The sequence below is a fragment of the Pinus tabuliformis genome, chromosome 6 (assembly GCF_031772625.1).
Source record: "Pinus tabuliformis cultivar Carrire ecotype Pingquan chromosome 6, CPIR1, whole genome shotgun sequence".
Taxonomy (NCBI): domain Eukaryota; kingdom Viridiplantae; phylum Streptophyta; class Pinopsida; order Pinales; family Pinaceae; genus Pinus; species Pinus tabuliformis.
In genome coordinates, this window is record NC_142292.1 from 875,497,512 (window position 1) to 875,524,056 (window position 26,545).

Sequence of the window (26,545 nt, forward strand, 5' to 3'; positions counted from 1 at the left end):
CTTGGCTTCATTGGCACTTACGAGTGAAATTTTCGAATTTCCTTTGTGCGCAATGATGATGAATGATTTTCCATCCTTGTAGATCCAGTACTAGTTAGCTCTCCTCATGAAAATTGCATCATGAATGTACATGTATGAACTCCCAAACATGACTCCACATAAATCAAGGTGAACCACATCCATATCTACTTCATCAATAAAATCAACACTGATAGAAAATCTGATTTTATACTATTTTGTTACCTTCAGCTCTGCATCCTTATGTACCCATCCCAGTGGGGTTTCAATGATCACAAACTTCTAGCCCCAACTTCTTGACTAGATCTACTGCAATGATATTTTCTTATGATCTTGAGTGAAACAGAGCATCAATCTTCGTCTTCTTGACCTGTACCTTTACATGGAATACTTTGGTCATTTCTTTCTCTTCCTTATGTATTGATGTACAGATGATCTTCTCATCCGCATATGAGTTACTTCTGACTAGGCTGATCAACTCAATATCCATGAGATTCTTCTTCTTTGGGTTTAGCTATGGATGCAACTTTGAGAACTTCTCCTCTATATGTTGGAATTAATACTGAGAGGGTGGTTGAATCAATATTATCAAATCAATAAAATTTTCATTTCATACTCATATTTATATACACTACTTCAATGAAGGTAACTCACGTGTACACACAACTGTCCTTAAAGAAAACCAGTGTATATCCAACAAATAATGATTCAGTTAATTCATCATATGTTGATCTTTAATCAATGAATCAGTACTTCATTAACCATATAAGTAGTAACCATGTGCATTAAAAACAGAATAAGCCATCACGCAGAAGCAACACACATGAACACCAAGATTTAAGGTGGAAACCCAATGCAAGACAAAAACCACCTAGTGATGTCTTCTTTTTAATATAAGAAAAATCTGTTTACAATCTTGTACTAGTGAAAACTCATACCAGTACGCAGGCACCCACCTAAAGAAGGCTACAACCTTCTCTTGTTCTCTAGATTCTACTGGAAGGGAGCTAGAACCCCGTAGCTCTTGTACTAGCTGATATGTTTACTAGTATGTAGGTGCCAACCTACAAAAGGCTCCAACCTTCACTCATTTTCTAGCTGCTACTAGAAGGGAGCTCCAACCCCTTGGCTCTTTTACTGGTTGATATGTTTAGGAGTACATAGGTGTCGGCCTACAGAAGGCTACGACCTTCTCTCTTCCTCCAGGGACCATGTTTCATAAATTTTCAGACTGGATAGTCCTGGAATACAACACCACAATCTGAAGGCCTCGTTTCATCTAATTTTCATACTAGACCCATCAGCAACATTGAAGCTCAAATTCATCATCACTGCAATACAACCAATCACTAAAGAACCCATCATCACTGAATAAAATCACAATCAATCAATCTGAAGATTTAGAACATAGTCACCAGAACACAAAGCAGAAGCCAGAACACTGCATCAACAACTAGAATCAACTGCAACTTCAAACATCAGATTTCATAATGTATACGCTACTTAGATGTGTGGACCCAGTGTGTATACATGCTTTTATCAAAGCGAACTAGTGTATAGATCTGCAAATACTAACCTAAAGCTTCACAACTATTCTAGACTTTAGTCATACCTAGATCATAACATTTACAAAATAAAACATGCTTAAGCAATCAGATCTAGCCTAGTCAACATCAGATCATGCAAAGATAAGTCATTTCAGTTCTTGTGATCTTGATGCAACATTGTATCCAAGGTGCACAAAATATTCCAAGTCATCTCATAATCATATCCCCTGCAACATAACATATACTTTAGATAGAAGTATTCCTCAGAAACCTTTCACTTGCACTCCATGGCCTAATGATCTTCTCCTCCTTATATAGTTTTAGGCCTTTGTCGATACCTCAGACAAAAACCACTTACGACCAATACTTGAGACAAAATACCTCAGACCAAATATCTCGGACCAATACCTTGGACCAAATACCTCGTACCAATACCTTGGGCCAAATACATCAGACCAAAAACTTGATTTTCCATCCCATATGTGCTTTCCTTTCTGTGAAAGTGCGTGCATATGTATACGCTCCTTTTGTTCTATTAACCCACATGTATATGCTACTTGGACAAGGTGAACCAGCGTATGCTTCTTAAACCACTATCTTTACTCAATCTCTGGAGTTTGATATGTAATCCTTTGCTGTTAACTTGTTGCACTGTGAGCTGTCATCTATGTGAGTTTCCATCAAGGACAACACCTGTATCATAAAATCAACAATCTCCCCCTTTGGACTTGATGGCAACCACAACACCAAGATACTCTGCCCCTTTGACATCAAGGGAAAAGGGTAGACCAAGATATTCTCTTCTTTTGATATTCCATGCTCCCCCTGAGTACATGTAGAATCTGCAAATATATTTTTCAAAAGAATAACATGAATATATAACTCAATTAAGTGAGTAGGACTTTCTTAAGACAAATGACTCATACATACATCAATCACCCAACCAAGTCAGGATACACCAAATTTGACTCGTCCACCCAACCAAGAGGGGATATACCAAATGTTTATAGATGACTGAAATAAGAATTACTACATCATCCTTCCCATGCATAGTGGGGTTACAAATTAGGACTTTTTATGACCTTTACATCAAATGATATACATGACATTTATAAAAAGGACAAAAAACCTAAACAAGACCATGATAGTCTTCAGCAACTATCATACACCATATATGATTTGCACCATCAACAACTGTCAGCAACATCAAGATCAAAACCATGTATATGTCCATCATTAAAAGAGTCACCTAAAGCAAACAACTATGTGGATCAAGCAATATAATTATCGTCATGTACTAAGGTCTTCTAATATAACACCAACAATGCATTATTATAAACATATACTCCCCCTGAACCTGTTCCAAATATTTACTGTCAGATCTGGTCATTGCATTTGTTAGTAAGAATCATCAAGGCATCATCATCAATTAGTAATTCATCAAGTTATTAACATATTATGAGGGCCAAAAAAACTTCCACATATCATCAACAAACTATAACCATCATCAATCAGATTAGAATAGATAACTGATAATTGACTGAACCATATTAGACCCCTTTTCCTGAGTCTATCCCACTGCTTTTTCTTCAAAACACCATATATGCGACTGTGCAACTTCTAACTTGCATATATACGTGACTTCTCTTTATCAAAACTGTGTATGAGAATCGGAATACTGAAGTTTTACACTTTCAGCTCCCCCTGGGTCTGTTATGTCAGTAAACTGAGCTATGCCACATCTTTCTGACAACAATTCCTTCTTCTTCAATACCTTGGATTGTGATGATGTTTGCTCCTTTTAGTATGGTGGCAAAAATTTTCTCATGAATTCCTTTGCTTTATGTCCAAACTTGTTACATGCATATCATCTTACATGTTTCATATTCCTTCTATCACAATCAATAACTTTGTGAGAAAACATATTGCAAGAAAAACAATATCCCTTAAAGTATCTGGAAACTGATGATCTCTCTGTGTGACGGTCTTGAACCATTCTACTTCTGCATCTGGCTACAACATGTCCAAAACTATGATATTTAAAACATTCAACATTATTTGTGAGAGAAAAGAAACAATTATCCTTTCCATAGTTAGGTGGAAATGTTTTTCTTTGAAGTGTTTCTTTCCTTGGTTGTTGACGGGGTTGACTTTTTATCTCCTTGTTGAGCATTTCAGATTTTGCATTGGAGTTCCTTACCTCATCTTGTGAGCTAGATTCACCTTCATGAAAACCAAGACCTGTCTTTATAATAGGCAAACGTTGAACTTTGATGATTTCAGCTAAAGTTTCCAATCCTTTTTCAAATCGAAGATTCAAAGTCTTTATCTTTTCAAGTTCTTTTCTTAGACTTACTACTTCACATTCTAACACTTCATTGTGTTTGTCCTTTTGAGTGAGTTGATGTGTAACTATGTTTATGACTGTATCCTTTTCTGCCAAACTGATTTTGAGTTAACTGATTTCTTTAAGGAAATCTTCCTTTTCTAAGGCATCATATTCATAAGCCATGAGTAGTTTAATTTCTTGACCATCTTCATCACTATTGGATAAGCCATCACTATCATCATGAGTATAATAACTTCTATTACCTCTACAAACATCTTTCCTTTGACATGAGGGAATTTAGTAGTGTAGTGACCAACTCTACCACAAGTGAAGCATTTGAATGGTAGCTTACCTCTGAATCTTCCGGAACCCTGTTGAAGCTTCTTGACAAAATTTACCCCATCTTCTTCTGAAATATGTACTAATTCATTGTGCTCTTCCTTTTCTTTTCCCTTTGCTGATGCTTTAAATATGGCTTCTCTCATATCTGATGGATCTCCTTTTCTCATTTCAAAGGCAGTTAGGATTCCATGGAGTTGAGTCACAGTAATAGTTTGAAGATATTGTTTTGCTTCTACGGCAGAGACACAAGGATCTCATAATTTTCTCAACTAAAGTAGCTTCCCTTATCTCTTCACCTAGATTTCTCATAAGGTTTACAATCCCATCTACTCACAAGAAATAACTAGAAATGCTTTCATCACTATGCATCTTGAGAGTTCCATACTGGATTCTGAGAGTTTGTAGTTTAGCACGTTTTACCTAGGAGTCACCTTCGTAGCTTTGAATGATTCTGTCCCATATTTCCTTGGCTGTGTTGAGCTATATGACTTTGACGAATTCTGATTCTGATAGAGTTCCCAATAAGGTGTTTACAACTTTGGCATTGATTTCATATGTTTTCCTTTCTGCTGGATCCGTGGGGACTACTGCTGGATATTGATATCCTTTCTCCACAATTGCCCAAACATCATCTCAAAGTGACTGAAGATACACTCTAGTTCATTTTTTCTAATATACCAAGTGTTTCGCATTGAAAATTGGTGGTCTGGTAGATCCCATGACTCCGCGATTGTTCATTTTGAAAGATCTCCCTTCAAGTGATCAAGCTTCTTCTGAGGACTTGCGCTGATACCAATTGTTGGAAATAATACTAAGAGGGCGAGTGAATAGTATTATCAAATCAATAACTTTTTCATTTCATACTCAGATTTATATACACTACTTCAATGAAGGTAACTCACATGTACACGCAACTGTCTTTAAAGAAAACCAACGTATATCCAGCAAACTTATGATTCAGTTAATTCATCATATGCTAATATTTAATGAATGCATCAATACTTTATTAACCATATAAAGATTAACCAGGTGTAGTAATAATAGAATAAACCATCACACATAAGAAACACACATGAACACCAAGATTTAATGTGGAAACCCAATGTGGGACAAAAACCACCTGGTGTTGTCTTCTTTTTAATATAAGAAAAACGTGTTTACAATCTTGTACTGGTGCAAAATCATATTGGTGTGTAGGCACCCACCTGCAGAAGGCTACAACCTTCTCTTGTTCTCCAACTTCTACTGGAAGCCAGCTACAACACCCTAGCTCTTGTACTAGCCAATCTGTTTACTAGTACGTAGGTGCTGACCTAGAAAAGGCTCCAACCTTCACTCATTTTCCTGCTGCTACTGGAAGGGAACTCTAACCCCCCGGCTCTTGTACTAGCCAATATGTTTACCAGTACATAGGTGCCTGCCTACAGAAGGCTACGACCTTCTCTCTTCCTCCAGGGACCACGTTTCATAAATTTTCAGACTCGGTACTCCTAGAATACAACACCAGAATCTGAAGGCCTTGTTTCATCCAAATTTCATACTGGACCCATCAGAAACATTGAAGCTCAAAATTCATCATCACTGCAATACAACCAATCACTGAGAAACCCACCATCACTGAATAAAATTACAATCAATCAATCTGAAGATTCAGAACACTGTCCCCAGAACACAGTCACCATAACACAAAGCAGAACCGAAAACTCTACATCAACAACCAGAACCAACTGCAACTTCAAACATCATATTTCATAATGTATATGCTACTTAGATGTGCCGAACTAGTGTGTATATGCACTTTTATCAAATTGAACCAACGTATAGATCTGTAAATACTAACTTAAAACTTCACAACTATTCCAGACTTCATTCATACCTAGATCATAACATTTACAGAATAAAACATGCTTAAGCAATCAAACATATCCCAATCAGCATCAGATCATGAAATTATAAGTCATTTCAGTTCTTATGATCCTGATCCAACATTGTATCTAAGGTGCACAAAATATTTCAGGTCATCTCATAATCATAGCCCCTACAACATAACATATACTTTAGATAGAAGTATTCCTCAGAAACCCTTTCACTTGCACTCCATGGCCTAATGATCTTCTGCTCCTTATATAGTTTTAGCCTTTCTCAATACCTCGGACAAAAACCACTTAGGACCAATACCTCATACCAAATACCTCAGACCAATACCTCAGACCAAATACCTCAGACAAATACCTTAAACCAAATACCTCGAACCAATACCTTAGACCAAAACCTTGATTTTTCATCCCATACGTGCTTTTCTTTATGTGAAAGTGTGTTTATATGTATACACTCCTTTTCCTCTGTTAATCCGTGTATATATGCTACTTGGACAAGGTGAACCAGCGTATACTTCTTAAACCACTCTCTTTCTTCAATATCTGGAGTCCGATATGTAATCCCTTGTTGTTAACCTGTTGCACTGTGAACTGTCATCTATGTGGGTTGCCGTCAAAGACAACACCTATATCATAATGCCAACACTATATGGCCATCAATGTTGTAGTGGTTGCTAGGATCTTTGCACTAGTGTGCTGTGGGTGTCGTATTTTTATTTTCCCCCTTTTTTCTTCTTCTACCCATCCTTAGAAGCATTTTGTTTCTCCTTTTTCTTTGATCCACTTGATTGCGCTCTTTTCATATCTATGTTCTCTAGGTATTGTGCACGTACACAAGACATTTCCATTGTTTTGGGATTCAACAACATCACTTTCTCATGCAAATGGTGGTGCATACCCCACAAATACTTCAAGAGTAGATCTCGATTCTTTTAAGAAATACCCAACATTATAGCCATGTTTCTGAATTCTATGGTATACTCCTACACACTTTTGCCCTGCTTTTTCCATAAGTAATTCCACCGGATCCAGCGTTCTTCCATGTACCCAATGGGATAAAACTATGACATAATGAGGGTTTTGAAATCCTCCCACTTAGTCACTGAAGGTTCTCCCTCTCGGCTCAAGGTTTCCGTGTGGCTCTCCCACCAAGTCAGTGCATGGCCCTCCAACTTTAGCCACTTGAATGATATCGTCTGCCCTTCCTTGATCTGATGGACACTTAAATAAACTTCTAGTTGATACAAATAGTGGTTCAGCTTCAGAGTGTCAATCTTGTTCCGGTATGTCTTGATAACGAATTTTTCCTCCACTTTTAATAGGGATTGGTTCACGACACAATAACTGGGTTGATATTTTCCAAGTTCCTTTTTCGGCTTTATCATCTGCATCTTCCTGATCTCCCGATCACCCTTCGGATTTTTCCTCTACATTCGGATGCCCTTCTTCTCCAAATATTGCCATCTTATTGCTTAGGGCCACCATGAGGAGGTTTACATTGTGGTTTATATCAACGACTTATTCTTCGAGCCATGAAAACCTCACCTCTGCAGGACTACGAGGTTGGTTTATAGATTCATCGACCATGATTAATGTTTTATGATTTTCGACCTAACTATTCTAGACCCATAAAATCTCCACAAAATACCCAAAGAAACATGGTATGATAGAAAATTATCCATAAAATATCATGTAAATTCCAATCAATAGTTCCTGACAACAGTTCTAGTAATATTATATTAAAAATCTGAGATTCTACACTATTACAGTTTTATTTAATTTCTAGATCTGTAAAATCAATTGTAATTAATGCATGCATGTAAAATTAAATCAAGAACAAAAGTAGAGAAATATAAAATAAGCTCACACAAACATGATACACAATATATGCTCTCTGGGAAACACTTTTAGGAGAAAACCCACCTGCAAGGTGGGGTTGCGTCGCTCTCGTCCTCTGTCTAGAAATATGGCTACACATACAAAGAAGTAATGTTTGTTGCTCATGGGCTACTACAGTACACATATCCTCTTTGTTTTCTCTACCTCCTATGCCTCCTAGCTATCTTTTCTCAACCGTGGAATAAAATTCTCTCGAAAGAATTAATTACCTCTTCCTCCTAGTGGCCCAGTTATAACACAACCTAATAGCCTACTAGTGGTTAAGTTTTACTACATCAGCTCTTAACTAGAGTTACAAAATAGGCTCTTCTAGAGTATTTTACATCACAAACATGTAGCTAGCCCCTTTTCCATGAATAATGGGGGTTGACATGGCATCCTCCAGAACTATAGGTGTGAAAACCAGAAGGTCAACATCTTAGTGGCATAACTTTTGCATATGGACTCTGATTGACACAATGATTGCATCGTTAGAAAGACCTGTGTGTGTAGAATATCATCAAAATGTGTGGAACTTAAGAAATAAATTTTTACCCCAACAAAACTTCGTTTATGCCTCAAAACACTCTCAGAAGGTTTTAGACCTCGTTTCACCAAACTGGGTCCCGCCGGTAAAAACGGTCGCCTAAGCTGATTCCTCCACTTTTTCCACTCCAAATGCATTGAGATGGATGAAAAAAAATATAATGATCCAACTTGGATCAAAAATCTCTATTTTGGGAGGCTTTTGGTCCCCAAAAGCTTTTACTAAATGAGGTGAAGAAATGTTTCCTCCACCTTCTCTCTAATTTACCATTTAGCTTTGCGTAGAAGTTGTCCCTTCAACCCAATCTTCCAAAGGTATTTCTTCCCTTGCCTTATAGTTTTTGACCTCTTCTACAAAAATGTATCTTCGGTCAACTCTGCTTGAGCGTTTTGTGCCAAATCTTCCATAAAGGGTAGGACCTATTCCTCTTCCTGTTCTAGCATGGAAGGCTCATAGAGTTTGAAATTCTCTACAGTTACAACTTAGTAAATGTGCATATATGGTGGTAAGTTAAGTAGATAGGTATTATCACCCACCTTCTCCAGTCTCTCAAATGGACCATACCCTAGGGCCTTGATTTTCTTACCAGGCCCCTGTAACCACTACTTATTCAACTGTAGCCACACTCTGTCTCCCACCTTCAATGATTTCTTTGTTCTGTTTTGGTCATGCTTGACCTTATACTTCACCTGCAACTTCTACAGTGTTTCTTGTACTTGTATATGGATTTGGCTGATCTTATCTATAAATTTTACAGCCCTCAAAGCATCTCTTCTAATATCATCCTTCACTCATCCTTGTTGCCCATATGTAATATCCAAAGGTGAAGGTGGAAAATATCCAAAACAAGTTTCAAATGAGGACTTTACTGTAGAAGTGTGGACCACTCTATTATAAGAATGTTGTATATATACTAGATTTTAATCCCAGGTCTTTGGATGCTACTGGTTGTAAACCCTCACAAGCTGCACCAAAGTCTTGTTGACTATTTTTGTCTGCCCTTTTGTCTATAGATGGAATGTTGTAGATCTCTCGAACTTTGTTCCCATCTTCTCCAACAATGTAGTCCATAATCAACTAAAAAAAATTATCCTCTATAAAATGATGCTCCATGGTATCCCAAAGTGTACCTAGACCTCTCCAAAGAGAAAGTTTTTTACTTCTTGTCTACTGATGGTATTTTTACATGGCATTAGGACACGCATCTTACTGAACCTATCAAATACCACGAATAGGTATTCATGTCCCTTCCTGGTTGTTGTTAAACCTCCCAAAAAGTCCATGGAAATTATTTCCGAAGGATGAGTACGTACAGGTAAGGGATGATATAGACCTTGTTTCCTATGGCTAGGCTTAATTGTATAATAAAGCATGCATCCTCCTATGAACCTAGCTATGTGTTCTTGCATCTTGGGCCCATACACATACCTCTGCAAGTTAGCCACAGTCTTCCCTACACCAAAGATCCCTGCAACATTGTACATGTGAGCCTCTCTAATCAACTCCAAACTCTCACCTTTGGGAACACATAACTTATCTAGCATGTAGAGTAACACGTAATGGAGATGCTAGTCAATGGTGTTGTCACCATTGTGCAAATGATTATAAATCTGCAACTGTTGATACATCTCCTTGAATTCCTCATCTTCTGAGTATGCCTCTCTGTATAGATGATGGGTGAATGACTCCATGTGCATAAGAGTCTCAAATTATATATTCTTTGATGTGGGTGGAACTAAAAGCATATTGGCCAGCTTGATTGTGTTTCCCTTCTTATACTTGATCACAAAATCAAACTAGTATAAAAACCCCATCTATTTGTAATGCCTAGTCTCTTGTAGCTTTTTCTGGGCCTGCAAGTATTGTAACAGATTGTGATATGTGCGGGTTATTGTCTCCTTTACCATAAGATAGCGCTTCAACTTCTTCCCAGCTTTCACCATGACATAATGATCCTTCTCGTAGGTAGGGTACTTAATAACTACCCCATGAAATACTTGAGAATGGTATAAAATGGGCCTTCCTCCTTGCATCGAGACAACTCCCATAACATACCCACTCACATCTGTCTCCACTTCAAATGGTCGTTGTAAGTTTGGGAATGCCAGAACTAGTTATTCACTGATCTTCTTATTTAACTCATCCAAAACCTTCTACTGATGTTTCGCCCACTGCAAACTCTTTCCACTTGTTGTTATAGTATGGAGCCGTGCTACTACCACTAAAAACGAGGCTATGAATCTCCTCAAGTACTATGTTACTCCAATGAAACTTTGAAACTTAGTAGCATTAGTAGGCGCTATCCATTTAATGATGGCCTTCATCTTCGAAGGATTTATCTTCAATTCTCCTCCACCAATCACAAATCCCAAATAAACCAAGGATTGCTAAGAAACCTCGCACTTCTTGAGATTTTCTAGTAGCTAGTTCTTCTTCAGTGTTTCTAGAACCTGCGTCAAATGTGAAATATGCTCTTCCCAAGTTGAACTATATACTAGTATATCATCTAAATACACAATAATAAATGAATTTATAGAACAACACAGTACATCATTCATTATTCTCATAAATGTATTTGGTGCATTACATAGGCCAAATGGCATAAATAACCAATCATTAAAACCTATTGTGGATTTGAAGGTGATCTTCCATATATCTTATTCTTTGACTCGAACCTAGTGATATCCAAAATTTAAGTCAAGATTGGTGAAATACTTTACTTCCTACAACTGATCTAGTAGATCATCTATCCTCGATAGGCGATATCAGCTCTTAAGCATGATTTTATTCAATTCCCTGTTATCTACACACATCCGCCAAGTCCCATCTTGCTTTGGCACAATGATGAAGGGTGACCCACATGGTGATTTACTCGATCAAATGAAACCATGTTCCACTAGCTGCTGCAAATGTTTCTTCACCTCACTCGCTTCTATAACAGACTACCTATACAACTCAATATTTGGCAATGGTGAGTATGACAATATATGGATCTCGTGATCTACTTCTCTCTTAGGGGGTAGCACTTTAGGCTATCGAGACACGTCCTTGTATGCCTATAACAACTCCTACAATTATTATTTTTGTTTCTTAGTACAGGCCTCTAGGGATGCCTTGCCTCTTATTGACTCCTTTATAGATTGATTTTATCTTAAAAATAATAAAAGATAATTCTTGGTGGATCACACATCTACATGTATGGACTTAGCCTTTACCATGTATCCCACCATTACCAGTCAAAGGATTTCTAGGCCATTGGGATTCTTCCTGAGACCACCTCACGTGGTTCCGAAACCATAGAACAATCTAGCTCAACCAAATGGAATAACCTCATGACACCATGGCTATCCATAAATGGAAAGGAAAATCTAAAATCACTTTCACAACTAGGAAATCCCATGCCAGTGATAGGAAGAGAACCGAATACGCACATGCATATATCCTGCATTCCAAAACTAGCAAGGAAATCATACATGAAACTCGATAGCTGAAAGTAATCTCATTGTAGCTTCTTGATGCAACCCTTGCTTGCTTGATCTTTACTTCAATTTCTCTCTTGTCCTTCCTTTACCTTCCTTTCTCCAATTTTGGAGTGCTCCAAGAATTCTATAAGTTTTCAAGAGTATGAGAGAGTAGAGAGAATAGAGAGAGAGGTGCAAAACTAAACTGACAAAAGTTTGGGAAATGACCCTCCTAAGCCTTTTTATTTGAGGCCTCTATTTTCTTCAATTTCCATTATTTTTCCTTCACTTTCCTCCTCACCTGAAATATGTGACCTTTCACCTTCCTTTTTTCCTATTTTCCATTATTTTCATAAATAATATGTCATTTAATGCCTCTTTTCATTTTCAATTCCTTTTCCATTGCATTTACCAAATTTCTGTTAGTCATAATAAACCAAATGAACACTCACTAGGATGTTTTGCCTAACATTAAGCTTGGAATAAGTTTCCCATGAACTTGGTCTTATTTTTCCTTTATTAACATTGTTGCATGAAATTTTAACCTGGGGCTATTACAGTTTACAAATGCACTACCTACAACATATAAACTTCAATATGCGAGGATCTATATTCCAACTGGGGCAATCACAAGGTAGTGGTGCCTTGTACTTAAATATTGGCTGATTTAGCGATTTATGAAAGTTAGGAATTCAAAATGACTAACCCTAATGGAAGCATTGAAATGACTTTGAAAACTTTTTTTTTCTTCCTTTACATTTCTAACTTCATTAATTTTTTCACTCACATATCATAGATTAATTCAATTATAGATTTGACATTTTATAACCTGAACACTCGTATAGCTCAAATTAAATTCATAACACATTGGTAAGTATTTAAATTATTCTTTTCAGTATGATAAAATTTATCAAAACTTATTTATTGTTGTTGACTACGAAATATTTCATAAATAAAAATTAGATGATTCAAAAATTGTTTGAGTTGAAATTTTCTATTGTTAATGTTTCACAGACTCAAATTATGTTTGACCTTATTCAAGAGCTACACAAAAAGGTGCGTTATGAAAATCCTACATAGTTTCTAAATAATTTACCTTTTAAATTGATCCATGTTTTAATGGTATACTGCATTTTCCGTTAATAACATATCGATTATATATTCCCCATAAATAGTTAGAGGTAGAAGTATAATTGCATAGTAAACCATGTTTCCTCATCTCTTTATTATTTCCAATGGAATCTTTAGAAACTTCCAAACTAGAAGACCACATATTTTAACCACATTGAAAAGAAAGATAAATTTTATTGCTAAAGTAGATATTATAATTGAAAAAAAAACCAATCATGTATGTTAAAATTTAACCAATAACTTTATTTATAACATAAAAATGTCTTCTCCTACTTGGCGTTCTAAACACATTAAAAGCGTGAAGCAGGAGGAAGCATGTGGTATATCATCACCTAATCATCATATGGGGGAGGTTGGGCCCACTTTATCTCCACTTGGTCACACTCATGATACCAATTAATATGGTGGGTACTCTTAGTGGTTCACACGTTAAGGCAAGTCTCAAAACAAGTGACATGGAAAATCCTTGGTTCACTGTTACCCTTCAACTTTAGTTTCCTAATCCTAATCCTTCAGGAAAAATAAAGTCACTCTCCAGCCCCCTATGTCGTTTTTTAGCATGGAGTATTATTTTTCTCCATTTTAGCTTTTAGCGATTCTCGGGGACCTCCTATCCTGGGCATCCCTCATATTGAATTTTCACCTCTATTGTATACTTTTTGGTGCCTCCTTATTTGAGTAAGGTTGTAGTCATTCTATTCCTTTGGAATTTATTTCTTGTAGTGGATTTCTATTTTAGTGGGGAGAGGAACTACCGGGATTTCGTAAAACATATGCTCATGTCCTGTTTTGACTCTAGTTGTGTTGCTAATGGTTACTCTTCCATAATTAGCTCTCTTGGTTCGATGGGGAAGGCAGTGATAGTCTCATGGTATCCATGGTGCAGAGATTGCGACACTTGAACAAACTCCCTTTGGCTATTATGTAGGTGCTTCCTCTCACCTCAATTTCCAAGTATTTTCTATACTTTTCCACTCCGGTTTTTGTTCCCTTGAATTTCCAAGTAGGACAATTACTCTCCACCATGGTTGGAACTCTTGCAAGACGATTTACTGACTAGTATTATCTTTGTCATTTTTGTTTTTCTAACATGTTCTCTTCTTTTCCATATATATATTTATGGAAAAATTGTCCATAGTAACACCTTTTGTATCCCTAATATTCATTTTTGGTCAAAAGAGTTATTATTCCATCAACGATTTAGTTTTCCAGTAATAAACGATGACACAAAATAGTTTGATGTATAACTTATTAATGAATAAATAAAATTTCTTAATAAAAGAACATCAAGAAAACATAAAAATGTCCTCATTTGAAAAATTAGTAAACACATCTGAATCTAGGATTGAGAAACACCATGGTCCTAGAGGTGTACATAAAGTTCCCTTGTTTGGATTGACAAGAAATACTAAATATTTATTGTATCATGAAAATCGAAGCGTAAGTAGATGATACTCCCTACCCATGCCATAAAACAAAATGAACCCTTATGTTTAGATGATACTCCCTACCCATGCCATAAAACAAAATGAACCCTTATGTTTAGATTTCATTGTTGGTATGGTATTTCTAAGAATAACTTATAAAATTCCTTTTATAAGTGTTGAAAAATGAAGTATAATAATAATTTTAGTCACTTTTCACGAAATCTTTAGATACCTTATGCTTCTTATAAGAAATGCTCAAATATTTTTAAGAAAATATTAATTAAATTTCAGTTGGAAAATTTTGTTTTATTAAAAGTGTGAGATTTACTTATTAATGTTGGACATTCAACTATTCCTTTTTAATTCTAAAGTCTTGAATTTAAATTAGTTTAGGTGGTTGGGAAAAAATTGTGAACTCAATTCTCAACTATAATACTTATAATTAATAATAAATATCTTTTATATAATTTTTAACCTTATTATATATATATTTTTAAATAAAATATAGAAATACTTTTAATATTAAAAAAAATTGCAAATAATTTAAAAATTAATCAAAATTTACTAAAATGTAATTTCAATTATTAAACCATTATTTTTTAAGAAAATTTCAACTAAAATTTTATTATAATCGAAAACTAAAACTATAAATATCTATTTAAAAGTATATATTTTTATTTTTTTATAAGGTGAATTCCATTAACTACAAAATTAGGAAATTACATCAAAAATTTTACCAGTCCTACTAGTCTCTGTCATGGGAGACTAGAACATAACGAAAATTGTACCATTTGAAGGGACACCAAACATATTTGAACAATAAAAACGTAAACATCTAACAAGCCTATACTAGGACATTGGCTTATCTAGCCACACACATAGTCAACAAAAAAAAGGAGGACATGAACTTGATATATCATAGGGTTAGGGGAGACGTTACAACTATGAACCAACTACTGGGACAGGTAGTTGGGATAGGATCCTTCGGTTCTTGTGAGGGTCCTGTAGCAGCTCGAGGAATATTGATATGCTTCATGATTCTCACTAGCCTCTAGTCCATCATTTCGAGTTTGCAATTGTATTTCTTTATATGTCCATGCATATGGCCCAAGGTTTGAAGTAGATCCCTCCTGGACTCTTCAATATCCAACAATGTGTGTCATAAGAAGAACTTCATATGCCAATATAAATCAACAACATGGCTATATTGAATTTCTCTACATAGTGCATTTCCCATATCCGGTATCCAACCTGACCATTCCACCATCACTTCAAGGTTTCAATGTTTTTTGTGATGAGGATTCCCTTTCAAATCTGGTCAACTCTTCCTACATGGGCATAGGGATCTGCTCCCTATATCAAGCGATAAAATCCTCTACTTTGTTATGTAATTAATAGTAAACTCTATTAGTTGTCTCCTCATAATAGGATTCTCCTACGCCTACTCGACCCCTTTTTCTAGACATTCAAATTGGAAACCTAGGGAACTATACAAGGAATTCAAAACTTTGTTCTACTACTAAGGTTCCACTCCTACTATAAAACCTTTCCTATAGAATATCCAAAAAAATGCATTTCATGGATTGTTTCATAGCAAAAGTAGTACCTGTTTTCGAGTACCAAACACTAATTGATAACTCTTTGACTTGCTTTCCTCCATTACCTTCCAATGACATACTTTCTATCTATTTATTCTAAAATGTCTTATTTAATTGAAGTGACAAATACTGTGACTGGTCATGACAACAAAATCTCCTCCCAATCCAATAAGTTTCAAAAGGATAGGAGCAACTCCTCCTTCTAACCCACCCAAAGAGAAATGAGCACTATAAATTTTAAGTACAAAATAAACCTTTTTACTACACCTGAGAATCAATTCTTCCACTTTCCATACCACACCCAGCTCCATGGGATCTTGGAAAATTTTCCAACAATATCCCAATTCCCCCTGCAACCCAGTGTCCTCACGCAAACGTAAAATTTCATCCATACTAGAACCAACCACAAACTATTGCTTCCATTATCCAATGAAAAACAACAAAACTCTTTGTCTTTGAGAGCCCTTGCTCGGCTCCCCTTCCAAACTATTAACAAATAAACAACTAGTATGACATTCCTAGCTTTGCTCAGTAACACAATTAGGAAGGCATAATTCCCCAAATAGAATTGGGAAAAGAAAAAAGCAACACAAAAACTACATAACCATATTTACTTTCTAAATAGAATTTACCTAGATGGAGTTGAAGGAGGAATTCCCGTAGTTTCCTGAGGTGCTTAGGAAATTTCCATTTCAAGACTCATTCCTTCAACTACAACCTTTATAACCCTAAATTTAGATAACTTATTAGGTCGTAAATATGGAGGGTTACTATCCTAGGACCACCCCATGATCTACATATGTTCTTCTTGTTGCACACAATGTCCTTTGGTTATGAAGTTGTCCACCCTCTATATTTTTCCTTGGGTCTATTTGATTATGTCCCGAGAATGCTTCCTTATCAACCTTTGGTTGAAAACACCCCAATTTATCATTATCTCTCTCCCAGTATGAACATCAAGTCGATGACAAAATTGCAAGCATGTTTGACATTGTTTCCATTTACCCTTGTACACTGTGAGCCACCTCACTCAATCCTTCACAAACCTTTCATCTGGTCTAACGTTGGTGAAGTTAATGTTTCTTTCATGATAATTGCATATGGCAGGGGTATGTTTCCATCTACTCCTAACTCTAGGGAATGGGGGCAAATGGCATCATGCCCTTCCCCCACCCTTTGCCCCCACCACACTTATGGTCACCCCATCTTGGGAGTATTTATCTTCATTTTTAAGAAATTCTAAAATTGGCATCGATTGCATTCCTATTTAAATTTCATAATGTTATTTACATATAAATATAAAATTAAAATGAATTTAATATTAATATTAAGTAGTTATAATAATTAAATCATTTAATCATCATCGAATGTGCAGGTTGCAGGGGTTAGTGTTGGGGTTTGTAAATTTTCATTTAATTTTGGGTAGCATTCTTAGGTCAAGTTGCATTTCCTGCTAGTGTTGAGTGACAAAAATGAACTCCCTAGAGTAGTGGGGTGGGCGGCCCTCTTTTAAAAATGTTTTGTCGGGGTATATGAAAAGAGGTGATGAAAATTTGGACAAACATGGATCCAATGGGCATTCTAAAGGATTTTGAATTATGGAGGCACAATGGTAAGTCAGTCTTCCAGGAAAATGTTTACCAGATGTGACTAGAAACCACAAACTCATCATCCCTCTGAAAATGTTGGAGGAACATCTTAAGTTGATGAAATACCATGCTTTCATATGCAAATTTATCTAAGGATGACCAATAGAAAAAATAATTTGAAAGGTGGATACAATAGAAATGACATCCCAAGGGAGAGGTGGATTTAAAATTAGTGCAATTTTTTTTGTATAGTTATTTTCTTTAGCTTTGAGGACAAGAATAGCATTTTTTGGGAAGGTCCATATTCTTTTAATAATTCAGGGTTTTATATGTGACATTGGGAAGAATTATTTAATGTAGATAGGGAACAATTTTTGGTAGCACTTGTATGTGTCTGACTCTATTCCCTTCTAGTGGAGTTTTGGATTCTACTAATCTTGGAGGGTATTGGGAGTACTATTGGAAATTTTGTGAAGGTTTCAAAGGTCTCCAAAAGAGGGAGAAAAATTTGTCAAGTGAGGCATTGTCTTTACATAAATATGCCTTAGCCTTTACCGAATTCAATTGACTTAGAGCATCAAGGGCAGGTTTAGTCCCAATAATTGGACTACGAGCATGTACCCTTTTGGTGTTATCACTCTCATTAGTACAATCATTTTTTTAGAGATTATATTATTAGGAAGAAGAAATAAGATTTTTTAGGGTTGGTAACATTGAATGAGGGCTTTACTAAAGTCACACCTAGGCATCAGAATACTAGAGGGAAAAGGTTCTCTCATCCATAGAAGAAAGTAGATGAAAACAATGCATTTGCGATTCTCAATTGTATAGAGGAGGATATATCTCCTCCTGATGATATTATAATGATTAACATAGTGTTGGAGGCCCTTAGGGACAAACACACTCAAAAGAGGAAATTGTTGGATGAGGAGATGAAGACAGAGGATTTATTAGGCGTTTGCAAGGATAAGTGAAGTTGTATTGTTAATGAAGGAGAAATTGGATACTCTCAAAGAGGAGGAATGAGATTTGGTTAACCTCATTAACTTCTAGGTGATGCCATATATTTTAAAACTTCTAAAGGATCAAAGGGAACTTTACACAGAGGCGTTTCTACACTAGAAGAATAAAAGGGGATCACACATGGCATGGAGTAGCGATGCTAGATATTTTTTACTTTCAAAGGATAAAGGTAAATATTTTCTAGTGAAATATTTTAAACAAAAATGTATGAAAATGACACATGAGATGCTCTATAACATTGGACAACAATTAATAAACTTTGGGCAAATAACATTGATCTCAAAGTTCTTTCAGGATTCCCAAAATCTATCTCAATGAAAATTTTAATGTGGAACATTTTGGGTATCAATAGTAAGCACAAGAAAATGTATTTGAGGGAGTAGATAAACTTTTAAAAGAAAACTTTGGTTATTTTATATGAAACCTATGTTTCAATGTGAAAATTACGAGAAATAAGCATCAAATGCTTGAGTGGATGTGAAGCAATGGTTATTGATGCTCGAGCGAGTGCAGGTGGTTTAGCGATTTTATGGAATACACAAGAAGTAATTTCCTAGGACTAGGTGACCAACCCTTGAATTTTTACAGGATTCGTTTGATGTCTTGGTTCGAAGGGAACACTAATTTTCATGGCATTTTATGGTCCCCATGTGGTGGGGGAGAAGGTGAAATTATGGAAAAACTTGAGGTATATTGAAGTTGTTGGCATTATGATATAGGTGTTTTCCTTGATTGAAACTCACTCAGGTCAATTCAGATTTGTTAAAGGGCAATTCACATTGTAACATGTGAATTCAAAGAGAATAGGGAAATGTTAGAGAAGAACAGGAAGGTAGAACAAAGGACTACAAATCAAAATCAAGAAGTTGAAGAAAAATGATTTTTATGTCAGTTTAAGTTGTATACATAGGTTCACTTTATCCAATCAACGTATACATGCAGTTCACAGAGAAAAAAAGGCTTATACATATGCACACACTTTCACAAGAGGAAAAGTGTGTGTGGGTTAGAAAATCAAGGAAATTTAAGACTAAAGAATAGCAAGGGTTCATACCATGGTATTAGCCCACAATATTGACTGGAGTAATGGTTATTTGATCCTGTCCAAGAATACCACAGGCTCTAAGTGTTTTTTTGGTTTAAGGTATTGAGAAATGTCAAAAACTACATAAGGAGGAGAAGATCAAAGGGCCCATTGTGCAAGTGAAAGGGTTTCTCAGGCATACTTCTATCCGAAGTATATTTTATGTTGCAGGGGCTATGATTATGATATGATATGAAATATTTTGTGGACCTTGGATACAATGTTGGATCAAGATCATGAGACTGGAAATGACTTATCATTGTATGATCTAATATTGGTTGGGCTACATCTGATTGCTTACGCATGTTTTATTCTTTAAATGTCATGATCTAGGTCTGTCTAATGTCTGGAATAGCAACGAAATTGTAAGTTAATATTCGCAGATCTATACATTTGTTTGCCTTGGTAAGGGCACGCATACATGCATACTCGACTATTCCAAGTAGCGTATGCAAAAGAAAAGACTGTTGTTCAGAAATTACTAATCTATCTGACCAGTGATGGTGTTTGATTGTTTTCTATCAATGATGTCTTCTTAGATCTGAAAGTAGAACTAAATTCATAAGGAGATTGAGTTTGATTGATTGATTGATTAAGTGAGAAGGGTGATATTTGGTGGTGTCTGTTTATATCTTTGTAATTGGACAATAGATCCTTAGAAGTTACTATTTGGTATAGTTATTATCAAGAGGTTTTTATGTTTTAGTAATTTTGGAGGTATACGTAGGTTTGATTAAAGAAGTAGCGTATACATGTAAGTTGGCTTCATTGAACTAGCATATGCAAGCTTACATATGATTTTTGAGGATACAGCTGGTTCTGGTTGATGATACAGGTTTCTAAGTTCAACACAGTGTTCTGGCGACAGTGATCTGACTGTTCAGATTGACTAACTGTTGGTTGATGCAACTCTTGTAGTAGTGATTAATTGTGTGTTTATGTACCAGGAGTATCCAGTCTGAAAATTTATGAAACGTGGTCGCTGGAGGAAGAAAGAAGGTCGTAGCCTTCTGTAGGTCAGCGCCTACGTACCGGTCAACATATCGACTAGTACAAGAGTTAGGGGGTTGTAGCTCCCTTCTAGTTAAAGCTAGAAAATGAGAGAAGGTTGTAGCCTTTTGCAAGTGTGTGCCTACATACTGGTATGAGTCTGCACTAGTACAAGATTGTGAATAGATTTTCTTTATATTAAAAATAAGATAGAGACAACATCAGCAGGTGGTTTTTCTCCTGCATTGGGTTTCCACCTTAAATCTTGGTGTTCATGTGAGTTGCTTATGTCTCAGGGTTTATTATGTAATTAGTGCTCATAGTTAATGTTTAATAAAGTACTGATGCATTGATTAAAGATAAACACATGATGGATTAACTGAATCATAAGTTCTTTAGGTATACGTTGGTTTCCTTAATAGCAGCTGCGTGCACACGCGAGTTCACTTCAATAAAGTAGGGCATATAAATCTGATTGTGAAACGAAAATTTATTGAATTGTAAACACTATTTTACCCCTCCTCTTAGTGTTATTTCCAACAATTAGTATCAGAGCAGTTCCTTCAGAAGAAGCTTGATCACTTGAATGGAGATCTCTCAAGATGGACAATCATGAAGGCATGGGATCTATCATATCACCAATCTTCAACAGAAACAACTTAGTATATTGGAAGATAAGAACCAGAGCCTCTCTTTAGTTGCTTGGAGCTAATTTCTGGGAAATTTTGGAAGGAGGTTACCAATTTCCAGTAGCCATATCTACAAATACAACATGTAAGAAGTTATATCAAACCAATGCTAAAGGAGTCAATACTTTATTGGTAAGTCTGTTAGAATCAGAACTCATCAAAGTCATGCAGCTCAAGGTAGCCAAATAAATATGGGATAAAATCATTCAGATCTACGAAGGAGACTCTCAGGTAAAATGTGGTAAGCTCCAAACTCTCATAATACAGTATGAAACTGTCAAAATGCATAATGATGAAAGTATTGTTATTTATTTTTTACAAGTAGATGAGATTGTAAATTGTATGAACAATCTGGGTGAAGAAATAAAGGAGGCTACTTTAGTAGAGAAAATTTTGAGATCTTTGCCTTCTAAATTTGGTTCAAAGGTATATTCCATAGAAGAAAAGGAGGACCTTCAATCTATTACTGTTGTTCAACTTCATGGAATTTTAACTACCTTTGAAATGAGGAAAGGAGGTCCATCAGATATTAGAGAAGCCACTTTCAAAGCTTCAGCAAAGGGAAAAGAAAAGGAATATCTCAATGAATCAGGATATATTTCATAAGAAGATGAGGTAAACCTTATTAATATGCTTCAACAGGGTTCAGAAGATTCAGACATAATCTTCCATTAAAATTCTTTTCTTGTGGTAGAGTTGGCCATTATGCTGCAAAATGTCCTCATAAAGATAATCATGAAAAAGGAAAGGAGTTTGCAAAAGGAAATAGAAAACAATTTGTTAATAGAAGAAGTTACTGTACTCATGAATATAGTGATGGATTATCTAATATTGATGAACATGAAACTGAAAAGGATGATAAACTACTCATGGCTTATGACAATGATGATTTTATGGATGCCTTAGAAGAGTAATATTTTCTTGAAGAAATCACTAAACCCAAAATCTGTTTGGAAGAAAAGAATATGATCATAGACACTTTGACACATTAACTCATTGAAAGAGAAAATAACAATGAGAAATTAGAATGTGAATTAGTGGGTCTAAGAAAAGAACTTGAGAAGAAAAAATATCTTAATCTTATATTTGCAAAAGGATCAGAAACATTAAATGAAATCATCAAGGTTCAATGTTCTCCTCTTATAAAGACCGGTGTTGGATATACTAAAGAATCATCCCAATCAGAAAAGTCGTCAGCTATCACCAGAAGCTATCTTGATGCAGGAAAGACTAGTGAAGAGTGCGTCAATCTTCAGCAAAAGCCTAAAAGTACTCCTCAAGTAAATCATGCTCATTTTACTCCAAGGGTGAACATCAACAGAAGCGTCAACCAAAAGGTAAACAATACCGAAAGATCTTATGATCACATAAACTTCTTTAATGGATAATGTTTTTCATGCCATAACTTTGGTTATAAGGCTGCTTAATGTGTTGCATACAAAATTATCATGATTAGAGAAGCACAAAAACAAAGGAGTGTGATAACAATCAAGAAAATTTCCTATAATAACTTTTCTCCTCTTGAAGATGAAATTGAATGTTCATTTTGCAATATCTTTGGTCATGAAGAATTTGAATGCTGGAGCAAATTTCGGCCAACAATTCAAATGGAGCAAACATCAACAAATTCCAAGGTATGGAAAAAGAAGGAATTTCAATCAGAAAGATGTGGCATAGCTCTGTTTGCAAAAAAAAAGAAAATCAATGGTACATTGATAGCGGATTCTCTAAACACATGACATGTGATAAAGATAAACTCCTTTCATATAATGATTTAGAAAAGGAAAAGAATGTTTGTTTTGGAAATGACACACCAACTCTCATTAAGGGTAAAGGTTTTTTTTATTTGAAAGAAAAGATTAAAGTTGTAAATGTTATGTATGTTGATGGTTTAAAGTATAACTTGTTCAGTGTCAGTCAAATGTGTGATCAAGGAAATGAAGTTGTGTTTCAATCAAACAGATGTGTGGTTCGTGAGCTTGATACAGGAAAGACAATGATCAAGGGTACAAGAACTCCAAGCAATATATATATACTAAAATGAGGTCAAGACCAATGCTATATAAGAAAAACATATGAGAATTGGTTACAGCATAGAGGATTGGGGAATCTAAACTTTTCTAAAATAAGAAAAGATTGCACACTCAAGGCAGTTCGTGATCTTCCAGATATCAACATCCCAGAAAATACCATTTGCAAACCATGTCAATTCGGTAAGAAACCCAATGTTAAATTTAATGAGAAATAAGGATTAGCAAGTAACGCTCTTGAACTCATTCATACTAATCTGTGTGGGCCAACAAGGAAAAATTCACCTCGTGGAGAAGGATACTTCATTTTATTCATTGACGATTTTTCTAGAATGTGTTGGATTGGTTTACGAAAACATAAAGATGAATCATTTGAAAATTTAGAAGCATTCAAAGCTTTAATTAAAAATGAATCAGATTGAAAAATCGAATGTCTCAGATCTGATCGAGGAGGAGAATTCATATCAGGTGAATCTTTTTATTTTTGTGAACACCATGGAATAAAAGGGCAGTTCTTTGTTTGCAAGAACTCCTCAACAAAATGGCGTGGTGGAAAGAATGGAAAAAATTGTTCAACAAATGGCTGGAGCTATGCTTGATGAATATGGAACTCCTTCCACCTTCTCAGGTGAAACTGCATTTACTACCATAAATATTCTCGACAAAGCTAATGTTCAGGTAAACAGTGATCAAACTCCATATGAACTTTGGTATGGTAAGCCTCCTACTGTAAAACACTTTAAAGTTTTTGGAAGAAAATGTTTCATCAAAATACTCATGGAAAACTTGGTAAGTTTGAACCCAGAGCAGATGAAGGAATTCTTCTTGGTTATTCATCTAGAAGTAAAGGATACAAATGTTATAATAGGAGACTTCAAAAAATTCTTGAATGAATTGATGTAGTAAATGATGAAGCATGCAGAAATCTAGAATAGATGAAATCAACAAAGGAAGATGACAATGAGGAAGACGGTGAATGCTTTCTTGTATCAAATCAAAATAATATAGAGGAAGAAACCAATGATGCATCAGAAGAAGATACAAATGATAGGAAAAAGACTCCATCCAGGTATGTTCAAATGAATCATCGAGAATCTCAAATTCTAGGAGAAAAATGGTCTGGAGTATAGACAAGAAGAACTCTTGCAAGAACTTCCAGCTATCTAGCATTACTATCCTCCATAGAACCACAGAATCTTGATGAATTTAGCAAAGATGAATGTTGTGTTAAGGCCATGGATGAAGAACTTGACTAAATTGAAAACAATGATACTTGGGAATTAGTTCTTAGACCTCATGATACAAATGTTATAGGAACAAAATGGATATTCAAGATTAAGTTAAATGAAAATGGAGAGGTTATTAGAAACAAAGAAAGACTTGTCTGTAAAGGGTATGCTCAACAAGAAGGTGTAGAATTTGAGGAAACTTTTGTACCTGTTGCCAGACTTGAAGCCATAATAACGTTTCTTTCCATTTATAGTTTTGGAGAATTCAAAGTATATCAAATGGATGTAAAATCAAAATTTCTTAATGAAGATTTAAAAGAAGAAGTTTATATTAAACAACCAGAAATATTCATTCTAGGAAATGATGCAAAACTTGTATGCAAGCACAAAAAGGCTCTATATGGAATGAAACAAGTGCCAAGGGCCTGGTATTATCGTCTTGACAAATATCTACAACAACAAGGTTTCACAAAAGGATCTGTAGACAACAACTTATACACAAATATTGAGAATAATAAACTACTAATTATTGTTGTTTATGTTGATAATATCATCTTTGGTAGCAATGAAGAATATATGAGTTAGAACATTGCTTCGGTTATGCAACAATAATTTGAAATGCCCTTACTTGGTGAACTAACTTATTTTCTTGGTATACAATTACATCAAACAAAAGATGGTATTTTTCTTTCACAAACTGAATATGTGAAGCAGATTCTGAAGAAGTACGGAATGGAAGATTCTAAACCAGTATGTACTCCAATGGTAGTAGGATGTAGTCTCAGTTCTAACAATGAATCAACTAGCATAAATATCTATGACTGGAAGTCTACTTTATCTAACAGGTACCAGACTAGATATCATGCATGCATTAGGAATTGTTGGAAGGTTCCAAGAAAATCCAAAGGAATCACATGTTTAGGCTGTAAAAATAATATTCAAATATCTCCAAGGAACTCAAAACTTTGGTCTATGGTATCCTAAAGATATAGATCTCACTCTTCACGCATATACGTATGTGGATTAGGAATGAAGTGTTAATGATCTAAAAAGCACTAGTGGAGGTGCATTCTATATGGGATCATGGTTACTGTCTTGGTTCAACAAGAAACAAAGTTTAATTTCCTTATCTATCACTGAAGTAGCATATGTGACTTCTGCATCTTGTTGCACACAACTACTTTGGATGATGCAAACATTGCAAGATATTCAAATCACATGTTCTCCACCCATCTGCATTCTATGTGATAATACATGTGCCATTAGTATTTCGAAAAATCTTGTCATGCACTCCAAGACCAAGCACATCCCCATTAAGTACATATTTTGACGATAACAAGTGCTTGAAAAAAAGGTTAAATTAGCGTATGTTCCCTCCAAAGAACAACTTGATGATATATTTACCAAACCGCTTCCCAGAGAAACATTTTAATATCTCAGACAAAAGCTGTGAGTAGTTTCTACATCATCCTATTGTTAAATCCAATTTTCAGAAGAATGGTTCCTATACATGGGTTTCATGAAGAAAAATTAGGTATATACATGCATTTCTATGGCTGCAGGAGCATATATGTTTTTTTGATAGAAAAAAAGTGGGTCAGGCTCAAAAATAGCTTATGACATGGATGTTCAGTTTGATATTAATGGTTACATTTTGTTGATATGCTTTGTTCATTGTTGTTTATTTGACTGATGAAGATGCCTTGATGAATCATTTGTTGACAAAGCATAAGTAACAGAGGTTCAGGGGGAGCAT

The 26,545-nt window shown here is 35.4% G+C and overlaps 1 protein-coding gene across 2 annotated transcripts in view; it reads left to right on the forward strand.

The window, feature by feature from the left end:
• The window catches only part of LOC149261666 (agamous-like MADS-box protein MADS2), a 418,152-nt gene that overhangs the window by 359,746 nt on the left and 31,861 nt on the right, over positions 1 to 26,545 (forward strand). For both annotated transcript variants that reach the window (XM_089382170.1, XM_089382173.1), the window contains exon 5: positions 13,014 to 13,055. In XM_089382170.1, coding sequence (XP_089238296.1) covers positions 13,014 to 13,055 — 42 coding nt within the window. The remainder of the gene's footprint in view (positions 1 to 13,013; positions 13,056 to 26,545) is intronic.